Genomic DNA, 11,488 nt, shown 5'->3' with positions numbered 1-11,488 from the left:
CGTTCACGAAGTAAACACGTATATAGTTCTCTTCACCAATTATGGAAGCTCATTTATTGCATCATTTCACTCTCTCTCCTAGTGTGGACAAACTTCCACTCATACAACATCAGTCTCAACTCTCAATAGAGGTTTTATGGCCTAATTTTCAAAGCACTTATATTTTGAAAATAGTATAGAAGAGTTCCATTTCTAAGAAACTATCTATACTCTTATGAAATTCTCATTATCTCTCTCTTCCACATCAATATTTTTAATGTGCATAAAATTTCTATGAAACCTCCATTGAAACTGGCTTAAAAGCATCACTTCCTCTATGGATCGGAGAGAGAGAGGAGGCAGGGGCGAGGCCCACATCCTACCCCCAATGGCCCAATGTTGTTGGCATTACCGAAATGGCTAGTACTGGATAATCCATAAACTGTCTAGATCCTAGGTGATCCTCACTATTCAAAGTATTCACCTACAAGAATATTATGTAAACTGTCTGGATCCTTAGGTGATCTTGACTGTTCAAAGTACTATAGGAATATTATGTTATCCTTTGCAACAAAGAAAAGTCTCGTGCTTTGTCAGCAATACAACAGGCTAAGGCCTTGTTTAGATGTGAAATTTTTTTGGATTTCACTGTTGTAGCACTTTCGTTTGTTTGTGGCAAATATTATCCAATCATAGACTAATTAGGGTCAAAAGATTCGTTTCGCGATTTACAGACAAACTGTGTAATTAGTTTTTCTTTTCATCTATATTTAATACTTCATGCATGTGCCGCAAGATTCGATGTGACAGGAATTTTGAAAACTTTTTGGTTTTTGAGGTGAACTAAACAAGGCCTAAGTATTCACCTACAAGAATCTTATGTTATCCTTTGCAACAAAGAGAAGTCTCATGCTTTGTCAGTAATACAGCAAGTCAAGCTAGAACTAGACCGCTAGACGATGGATCTGGCCATATCGCGAGCATATATATGCATTGTGTCTGCCGGAGCAACACCGATAGGACTATTCTCCAGTTTGATTGCCTTATCTGCCATCGTACTGTGATATACGGTCGACTTCGAATACCACGGTGGCCCATGTGTAATCTAAATATAAATTTAAAGCGAATTATAATCTGATGAATACCATACAAACCTGATAGTGGGCAAAAATGCATAGTATGCATTATAATCTGATGAATACCATACAAGCCTGATAGTGGGCAAAAATACATAGTATGCAACAAAGCAACAAACTGCCCCCATGCAGGATCGAACAACAGACCTTCAGTTTACAGGACTGACGCAACCACTGAGCTATAAGGGCAAAATCCTAGCACAGTTTTCCATCCACTGATTGCTGTTGGGTAAGTAATGCTGTAATTACCACTTACCAGCTCACAAGCATTCGGTATGAGTATGTACAGTGTATGCCGCTTCTGCTTCATAATCAATTGATGAGCCCGGATACAAACATACCGCAAGTATCACTACATACTACCAATGTCACGTCGTCGAATCGGCATGGTTAAGCTTTCATGTGCGGCGGCGGTGCGCGTGCGAATGTTCACGATGAGCCGCCGAGCCATGGTCGTGGACGTGGAGGGACGAAGCCTCCTTCCTCCTGGCCCCGGTCGAATGGGGATGATGGGGGTGGCGGCGTTCACTTTCACTCTCACGGCTTATTCTCATGGCGTGCTCCACCTTGGATCCGGCCCTCCTCGGACGCAGGGACTGCCGAAGCCTGTCCTTCCTCCTCCCCCGCACCGACGCCGACGCCGACGACTCCCACCTGGACCTGCCCACCGCGGCGGCGGCGGCCCCACGGTGGTGGTTGCCACTGTAATCGGAGGACGACGGCGACAACGAGCCCCTGTAGTTGACGTCGTAGCTGCTGGTGCTGAGGTCCCCCAACTCGATGTCGTCGGGCGGCTGCTGGCGCCGTTGGCCGCGCCGGCCGCGGTACACTCGCTCCGTGTCGCGCACCTTCCGCCAGAGGTGGTGGAGCAGGCGGCAGCCGCCCCAGCACGGCATGTACACCAGCTTGCAGGCGTTCTTGGCCAGGCACTTGACGACGCCTAGCTTGCAAAGGAGGTAAAAGACGTAGAGCACTGCACGAACAAGATTGATTAAGATAGCAGAAGAGGGATACAAATACGATTTGAGACCAAATGCATTTTTTTTTGTTCTTTTTTCATTTTCCGAGAATCGAAAGAATCGAAAGTATGCGTTCCAGTGTTGTTATACAACTCCACTGTACATATATATGGAAATATGGAAATGTAGGTAGGGTTGAGTGCATGCGTAACTCACCGATGAGGACGAGTATGAGAGCCAAGATGAACTTGATGACGCTTGTGACGCAGAGGTGCTCAATGAAGCAGAGCAAGTCCCATGTCCCCGAGCAAACGCGCCTTTTTTTGTTTTTGGCATCAGAAAGCAAAGTAATAAAACGAGATCAGTGGTGTCAAATTCATCAGTCAGTTCAGAAACGAGCAAAGGCAGGAGGCGTAGCAATACACCGCTCTTGGATTGTCTGGAGAAGAACGTACTCGCAGGAGACACCGTTGAACGGCGACGAGATGACGTTCCCGACGAACCCGCCGACGCCGCCCACCGCCGTGCCGATGACAGAGCCCATCGATCAGTACGCCGGAACCGACGCAACGACGACCTCCTCCAGAGCAACCGTACTGGCCGCTACGACGACTATCTGGGGGGAAGGAGGAGGGATCCTTCGCTTCGCTTGGGACTCCAACCGGCGGGGCGAAAAGTTGGCAGTTGCCGCGTAGAGACAGACATGACGGTTTGTTGGGCCGGGCTGTATTGGGCCGAGAAAGGTGGTGGTTTGGAGGCCCAAATAAGCGATACGCAGGCAGGCCGTATTGCTGCTCCTTAAAAAAAAAAAACTAGGTCGGTTATGACTTTAGGACGACCAGGGCGGCGGCCGCGTTGCGGGCTACTACTACTTGTTGCCGCTCGCGGTCCGTTCCGCACACGGCGACGACTGGGGACTGGGAAGAAACCGCTACCTCGCCCCCTCCACCAGCCGCCGGAAACCCTAGAGCGCCCGACACCCATGGATCCGCAGCAGCCGGAGCCCGTCAGCTACCTCTGCGGAGGTAATCCTCTCGCACCCCTATCTCTCCATCTGATGATTGGATTCGTTATCGAGCATCGGAATCGGGAGGGGCTTACTCTACTGGTTGATGATTTTATATATCAAAATCGAAACAAAGTTTACAATAGACGTTGTGTTCTTCCCTGTGTTGGGGTGCTGTTGTTTGCCCAATCTGGGCTTTTTTATTTATATATTCAGCCCTCCTGCTAGCTTCGTTTGTTTTTTTTTAAAAAAAAAAGAAGCAAAAGTTTACAATACAGAACAGAAGGGAAAGTTGTCGAGTCTTCCGCTACTAGTACGATTTTTGTCATGTTTACCTTTTATTTTAATTAAAAATGGTTTCTCACCTCCTGTGGCTCCTACTGATGAACTGGATTTCTCTTTCGTTTCTTTACTGAAAACTTCAATGTTCTGCTTCAGATTGTGGAGCTGAGAACACCCTGAAGCCCGGAGATGTCATCCAGTGCCGTGAGTGTGGCTACCGCATCCTCTACAAGAAGCGCACCCGCCGGAGTAAGACCACATCGTTCCTTCTCCTTTCATTCAAATATATGCGATTCCTTGTTTTCCTCATCGGTTAAATTGAGGATACAACAAACAATTCTGTGTGTAAACCAAAGACCGTCCTCTGTTTTTGGGTGCTGATGATAAAGTGGATCTGTATGTATATACCCTAAAACATGATCGTTTTGACCGTATTGTCAGTGATGTATCTGCCAAACCTAAAAGGTTCAGTAATGCCACAGGAAGGATTTTGAAAGATAGCTGCATATAATGGATTAAATGGATATCTAATGAGTCGCTTATAGAAATTTAAAGACTGTATTATGATTAATTGGCCAAGTGCCTAATCAACTAGACTTGTTTTTAGAACATTGCTCGCTTCCATGTCTCAGTTATCTTTATAATTCCACTTTCTATATGATTGTTCTAGAACATTGGTGCCATCTTTGCCCCTTGAGTGCATTTTTTTCTAGCTTATGTTTGCTGATTCACAGTTTTTGTTAGGAATCTTGTGTTTCATCATGCCATGACTTCTCTTTTTTTTCTCTTAAACAATTTAACTTTATAGTCTTCAAGTATCGATGCATTAAAAGAAGAGAGGAATTGGTGGTATGATTAGCATATATGCATATAGAAAAGAAAAATAATTGCAATTCCAGTTACCTTCTACAAGGCAAGGTGAACTGAATTCTTTGTTAAATCCTGAACTTTCTTATTTGACATGCCAGCTATTTTTTTATATTCAGTTAAAAAAGCTGCTCATTACGTTTCTTATCCGTTTATTATATTTTAGAACAAGGGAAACAAGTTGAGGAAATCGACTGCAGCTAGAAACTTTGCATAATTTAACGGATATATGATATATATTTGTCTCTGCTTAAAGATGCCCTGCCTGATTTTCTAAAAGGGATCTTAGATGTTTCATTTTCATTAGTTAACGGCTTAACGCTGTGCTAGAAGAGTCTATTTGTCTATTCAGAGAAATGAGGCCTATGAGTTTTATGGGTCTGAAATTTTGGTGGACTTTGTGCTGTGTTAGCCTCCACCCTCATATATTTTGTAAGATGGATGTGTTTGTTTCTCTCTGTCCACCTTAATTTGTATCATGAAAGAAAGGGTTAATACTGCTTTGTATCACTTTCTTTTCCATACTCTTCCTTGTTTTGGTTTCTGTACTTTGACTCAAAATTCAAATTACCTTGCTAGCATACTCTTTGCTAGGTACACTTCTAGTGATGTTACAGTTTTTCTATAAAGTTACAGCTTAGAGGCAACCAGTTTGTAGTCCGCAATGGTTCATTTAAGTAGCAGAATTAGGTTATATAGGATACTGTGCTACTAAATTCTTGACTCCACTGGTACTGCACTACAGAAACTGTGGTGGCTTTGATGATGATATTGTTCTGTCTACGGTTACACAACAAATCATTTACCTTATATTTATCCATTAGTTTTTCTGTTACAGTCGTCGCAAGTCATGATGGTTGTAACCTAGTATGATGTTATGTGTTTTACAGCTGTATATCTTTGGGGTATCTTACAAAAGTATGCGCACATTCGAAAGTAGTGATTGGTTTGATTATTGTTACTGGCATAGTCACAAAGTTGATTGGTCTGTGGGGTCGAGGAACATGGCTACTTGCGAATTTTTTTTACACAGCAGGATAAAAAATGACCCCGCGTACCCAGGTCATGAATGACGTTTCCAGGTCAAGGGTCTATGCCTTTGACCCTGTTTTCTGTGACTATTTACTGGTTGATAATGCTTAGTGCATAGTCCCAAAGCCTTCTCATTACAATTTAATGATGACCTGCAGCTGTAAGCGATTATAAACATATATATGGATTATTTAAGACATATTAGCCACTCTTGTTGTATATCTTTCTCACCCAATAAAAAAATCCTGCCCAATCTAATACCATTTGAAATGGCAATTAGCCTATTGCTGTTAGTCCTTCCAAACATATCAGTCGCACTACGATACAACTGAACCTAATCGTCTGTGGGCTTTGACTGCATATTGCAAAAAGAATATGTTCAATATCAATGATGAAAACAGGCATTTGTTCGTGTAGATATTGCAGTCTGTATTCCCTGGTGCTTAGGATTCCATGTTGCATTTGTTGTTGCTATAGAAGTATGAAAAACACCAGGCAATACATAGGAACAATTCTAGACATTGAAATTGGTAGCTGAATTGAGTGAGATCACATGTACTCTATGGCTGACAATTCTAGACACAGGAAATGGTAGCTGAATTGAGTGTGAAATTAGAGCTCATGGTTGACAATGCTAGTTATAAGATGGTAGCTGAATTTGCTGTGAAGTTTGTTGATCTTATTAGACTGGTACTTCTGAAAATTTGATTTCTATTTCTGGTTTGATCTTTGCTCCCATGTGCCATTCCTCACCAAATGTTATTTCTCTTGCATTGTATAGTTGTCCAATATGAAGCGCGCTGAAGAGTGAAGACAAGGGAAAACACTAAAGATGGTTGATCTATTACTCGCCACTGTGTACCTATGTAAAGAGTCTTGTGATGGAAATGAAAATGTCAGACATAATGTTTGAAATGTCGTATGCCTCCTTTGGACTTGAGCTTTAGTCTGTAACGCTTGAACTGGGGACTGATTTGAGAATTGAGATACTGCAGTAATATGTTGATGGGTCGTGGCGAATCTAATGCATGCGTGTTATGCCTGCGTTATTTATTGACCATTTGTTTCCATGCTATGATCCAAAAATCATGGGTGTTCAGCAGAGGTATATCTTTTTATACGGCTGGAATATTGCTTGTGTCCTTGTGCCGTCGATCATCCATTCATTCAGAACTGATGAAAACTATGTGACAAGGCTCAAAACTGATGAAACTTGATTCACAGTTGTATCTTGTATGCTTGTATTGTTACTCTATTTTTTGCATGTACATTGACAAGCGAAACTGTGCTTTGGAAATCACATTTTCGGAAACCGTAAAACTCTGGGTAGGAAATCACATTTTCGGCTAAGGCCTTGTTTAGTTATGGCGAAAACCGAAAATATTTCGGCCTCTGGGCCACTTTTCCGTTTTTTGGAACTAAACGGGCCTGGGCCGAAATTTCACTTTTCGGGCCGCACTGTTCACCGAAAAAACTGTGGTCACCGGCTCGTATATAAGCGTCGACCGGCCGTTTCTCTCGCGTGGCCGAACCCTAGCTCTTCTCCCCTCTGCCGCCGCTGTCCCTATCGCGACCCGGCTGAAACCCTAGCTCTTCTCCTCATCTCGCTGCCGCCGCTCAACCTCTCCCTCTCTTCCCCGGCCGTTCAGGCGCGCCATTACACCTTCCTCCTCCAGATCCACCGGCGGTAGGTGCAGATCCGCCGCGAACGCGTGCAGATCCGGTGCTCTTGGACGCACAGCAGGCGCCATGGACGGCTTCAACGGCGACGGCTACCACGGCGACGCCTTCAACGCCGACGAGTTCTTCGGCCACGACAACACCTACGCCGGCGACTACGTCGAGGACCGCACCGCCCGCGACTTCCTCTCCGAAGCGCCGTCGTTCCGAGCTCCTTCGTCCTCGCGCCAGCGCTCCGCTCCAGCGCCAACCCCGACCCCAAGCCACCTTGGGTTCTCCAACCTCGACCTCAACGCCGGCGAAGGGTGGTCCAGCCTCGACGCATATGGAGAAGGCGGAGCCGACTTCACCTCCGCTCCTCCGCCCGTTCGCGTGCCGGCCCCGAACACCGGTGCTGCACCTGTGTTCCGCGCGGGTCGCGGCGGGACAACGGCAGTTCGAGGGCCCGGACGACGTCGTGTCGGGTCCGTGGAGCCAGAGCGCCCTGTTCCTATGGGTCCTCCAAGCGCCCCGCGTTCCCGAGGTGGAAGACAACGTCGCTTCCGGCAGTCGCCTCCGTCCGACACGTTCGACGACAGCGACGACAACCCAAACCCTAGGATCCCGGTAAGTGTCCTTTATTCCTTTCTAAGCTTCTTTACATTCCTTTGATGCATGTCTACTACACACTATCGCTGCACTTATCTCTGCTGCAATGTCTTACATGTACTATGTGTTCTTCCTGTGCGAATGTTTTTTACACATGTCCATTTCAGCACGAAACTAGCAGGGCCAACTGGACTTCTGAAAACACACATACTTTCTGTGATATTTATTGCATGCAATTAGGTTTAGGCCAGTGTGTTAGGGGTAGCATGAGCAAATGGGGATGGAAAGATGTTGCTGAACGGTACTATGCAGCAACGGGATTAGTTCATGACAATGACCAATTCAGTAGTAGGGTCAGGCAGTTGAGGGCCATGTGGCATTTCATTAACGACCTGCGAACCAAATTCACGGGTCTCGGACGAAGAAACGATGGCTCCATTCTTGCACCAGATTCATGGTGGGAGGACAAGTGTGGGGTAAGTGCCACTGCTCTTCCAGTTACCTACAATCCATGCAGTACCTACAATTGCAACACTTATGCTGATTGGTACAATGCAGAAACATCCTGAGTGGAAGAAGCTCAAGGATGGGTGGCCTACGTACCTCCCACAGCTGGACCGCATGTTCAGTGGCGTAGCAGTCGACGGAACAACATCGTACGCTACGGGACAACGTGGCCGCACAGAGGTTGTCCTCAGCGACGACGATGACGACGAGGAAGACGAGCAGTTCACCCCTGTCAGCCTGAGTAGCAAGAGGAGCAACAGCTCACGCAGCACAGCCACTAGCCCCAACAAGAAGTCCAAGAAGCAAAGCGCTGTACGGGCTATGCAGCGAGACATTAGCAAGGTGAGCACTATCATGCAGTCTAAACATGAAACTATTAAGGGACTGTTGGCTAGGATTGACAAGGATGACAAGGACCAAAACGACAAGATCAAGCTAGTGCAGCAGCTCGCACGAGAAGCTGGCGCATCGGAGGCCAACCCAAGACTGTGGCTTGGTGTCATGAGGATCGTCCTAGTGCCCAACCTCATGGAGTTCTTCATCAATTCCACCCCAGAAGGCAGATTGGCCGTCATCGAGCACTATGCCTCGGTCGGCAACTAGTCCTCCTCATGCATGCATATATGTCGTGCAGCATTAGAGTAGTCATGTGTTGTGTTTTTATTAATGTATGTTGTGTAGCACTTGTAGTGAGTCGGAGGGATGCAGTATGGTATTGTATCAGGTTTGTTGAACCTTTATTTCATGAATGATATTTGAATCTTATTTTCACTTGGCCTACCGATTGGTGATTACCAGTTCGAATGACATTTGGGGTGCGCTGCATGAAATTTGAACGCCTGAATTTGAACTCATTTGTTTGTTGTTGTTGTTCACATGAACAGACACCGGGAGGGCACGAGGATGTTGGAGATATTGGCAATACCCGTGGTAGTCAGGAGTCTCGACGTGCTAAGTTGTTGAAATTACTGATGTTAGACGAGGATGATGAGGAAGTTACTGTTCTCATGACTGGTACGTACATGTATGCCTCACATTTAGAGAAGTACTGCAGTAGGAGTCCTTATAGGGTTCCACCTATAACTGGGTTGGAATGGGTACAAAGGAAGCTTGCGAACGCTAATTCATGCTACAACATGTTTAGGATGACCCCAGATATGTTCTTTAGGCTACATTCTTTACTGACAGATAGATATGGCCTCAAATCGAACCCAAAAACTACCTCTATTGAAGCCCTAGGAATGTTCCTGTGGATGGTAGGTGCACCACAATCTGTTAGGCAAGCTGAGGATAGATTTGAGAGATCACTAGCAACTGTTCACAACCTGTTTCATAGAGTGTTGAAGTGTGTCCTTAAGCTTGGTGATGACATCATTGCGCCCCGGGACCTACTATTTAGAACAATGCATGATAGGCTGCAGAACCGTAGGTTTTTTCCTTTCTTCAACGGATGTATAGGGGCTATAGATGGCACTCACGTTCCTATGGTTGTGCCATCGGACAAGTTCATTCAGCACCTGTGTAGGAAGGGCAAAACAACACAGAATGTGCTGGCTGCATGTGACTTTGACATGGTCTTCACATTTGTCCTGGCTGGCTGGCCAGGATCAGTGCATGACATGAGAGTCTTCGATGATGCTTTGACAACGTACAAGGATGTGTTTCCTCATCCCCCTACAGGTATACAACTTGTACAGAGTTCAATATTTTTGTCTAATTCAAACCATTGACGCTTACAGGAGCTTGATGGTGCTCTAGGGAAATACTATCTGGTGGACTCGGGCTATCCAAACCGACCCGGATACCTAGCACCGTACAGGGGAAGCAAGTACCATCTGCAAGACTTTCAAAACGGCGCAGAACCTCGAGGTAGAAAAGAGGTATTCAACTATGCCCACTCGTCTCTAAGAAATGTGATTGAAAGGGCCTTTGGGGTAATGAAGATGAAGTGGCGTATGTTGTTGAGTGTCCCAAGCTATCCACCGGAAACCCAAACACACATTATAGTTGCTTGTTGTGCTCTCCATAATTTCATGAGATTGAGTGGCGCATTTGATAGTGACTTCGATCACCTTGACCGTCATCCAAACTTTGTGCATCCTGAAGCATATATGGATCAGCCGGAGTGTGTCCCTGCGCCCACCTCTGCGGAATGTGAGCAGATGAATGCATTTCGTGACTCCATCGCAAATGGTTTGTTCAATAGGTCTTGATTTGTATGATTTCTATTTCAAAGTGTTGGACATGTAATTTGTTTGTACTGCATGCTGGCATGTATCAGTTTTTGCCGGTTGTATCTTTACATTTGTTATAGACATTTGTAGAATGTATTTTTATTGCACATGTAATTTTTACAGTTTGGACATGTATTTGTAATTAGACATTTGAAAGTTCATAAATTTTAATAAGATGCTGCATGTTTTGCATGTTCAGATGCACAGCTGTTGCAACTGAATGCCACTGCAACATTAATGCAGCTTACTATTCATTGTCAGATTTTCGGATGAACAGTACCCGAAATTTTGGTTGAACAGTTTGAAAACTTTTCACCTGAAAAAATTTTGGAACTAAACAAGGCCTAAATTGTGGTCAAGAAATCACATTTTCGCGGTACGGGGCGCCTTTCCTGTTGGCTGGAGAAAATGTGAACAAATGTAGGGACAGGTCGCAGGAGGCACGCGGATCAAATCACCTCATGCATGCACCCCAGCAGTCCACTGCGCACCGTACCTGCTCTCCACAACAAGCTGTCGCCCGTGCGTCACGGCTTTAATTGAGCGATTCCCGCGCACCTCTCGCCGCTGTCGTGTCTCGCTGCCATGAGGTAAGACGTAAGAGTATCTCATAGATTAGGGCCTTAGGCTGTCTCCAATAGGAGACCTATTTGGGAACCCAAACCTAAAATAGGTCTCCAACACAATACCTATAGCCTCCAACAGAGTATCCATACAGAAAACCCATTTTAGGTATCAGGAGAGGCATAACCCAAATTTGGGTATTCTCTCCTCGAGACCCATTTGCAGAGAGTGTTTTCTTTTAGGTCTCGTTGCTGGAGAAGACTAAATATAGGTATGGAACCTTTTACCTGTAGCGCTACCCAAAGGATAAATGGGTCTTGTATTTTGGGTGATGATTGTTGGAGATAGTCTTAGTTCGCAAAAACTACTAAAAAATTTTCAAGATTTTCCGTCACATCGAATCTTAGGACACATACATGAAGCATTAAATATAGATAAAAATAAAAATGAATTACACAGTTTATCTGTAAATCGCGAGAAGAATTTTTTGACCCTAGTTAGTCTATAATTGAAGAATATTTGTCACAAACAAACGAAAGTGCTACAGTACCCGAAGCCAAAAATTTTTGCAAACTGAACAAGGCCTAGCTCGTTCAATGCTAAAGGCCTTGTTTAGTTCGGAAAAGTGAAAAGTTTTCGGTACTGTAACACTTT

At 45.0% G+C, this 11,488-nt stretch overlaps 2 protein-coding genes across 2 annotated transcripts; one reads left to right on the top strand and one right to left on the bottom strand.

The window, feature by feature from the left end:
- Positions 1,141-2,011, bottom strand: LOC8057960. Its single transcript, XM_021452134.1, has one exon. The coding sequence runs from the start codon at positions 2,009-2,011 to the stop codon at positions 1,514-1,516; it is 498 nt and encodes a 165-aa protein (XP_021307809.1). The 3' UTR covers positions 1,141-1,513.
- Positions 2,926-6,321, top strand: LOC8057959 (DNA-directed RNA polymerases II, IV and V subunit 12). The gene is made up of 3 exons (XM_002461877.2): positions 2,926-3,099; positions 3,519-3,611; positions 6,043-6,321. Exons 1-3 carry the CDS (start codon positions 3,057-3,059, stop codon positions 6,063-6,065), a joined length of 159 nt encoding a protein of 52 aa, XP_002461922.1. The 5' UTR covers positions 2,926-3,056; the 3' UTR covers positions 6,066-6,321.

The sequence above is a fragment of the Sorghum bicolor genome, chromosome 2 (genome assembly GCF_000003195.3).
Source record: "Sorghum bicolor cultivar BTx623 chromosome 2, Sorghum_bicolor_NCBIv3, whole genome shotgun sequence".
Lineage (NCBI taxonomy): Eukaryota > Viridiplantae > Streptophyta > Magnoliopsida > Poales > Poaceae > Sorghum > Sorghum bicolor.
This window is presented reverse-complemented; position numbering and strand designations above follow the sequence as displayed.

Excerpts from the sequence above, each read along its gene's own strand:
- LOC8057960 (XM_021452134.1), bottom strand. The coding sequence starts at position 2,011 with ATGCCGTGCTGGGGCGGCTGCCGCCTGCTCCACCACCTCTGGCGGAAG.
- LOC8057959 (XM_002461877.2), top strand. The coding sequence starts at position 3,057 with ATGGATCCGCAGCAGCCGGAGCCCGTCAGCTACCTCTGCGGAG. Across the intron at positions 3,100-3,518 it reads CGTCAGCTACCTCTGCGGAG|ATTGTGGAGCTGAGAACACC; the intron begins GTAATCCTCTCG and ends GTTCTGCTTCAG. Across the intron at positions 3,612-6,042 it reads CAAGAAGCGCACCCGCCGGA|TTGTCCAATATGAAGCGCGC; the intron begins GTAAGACCACAT and ends TGCATTGTATAG.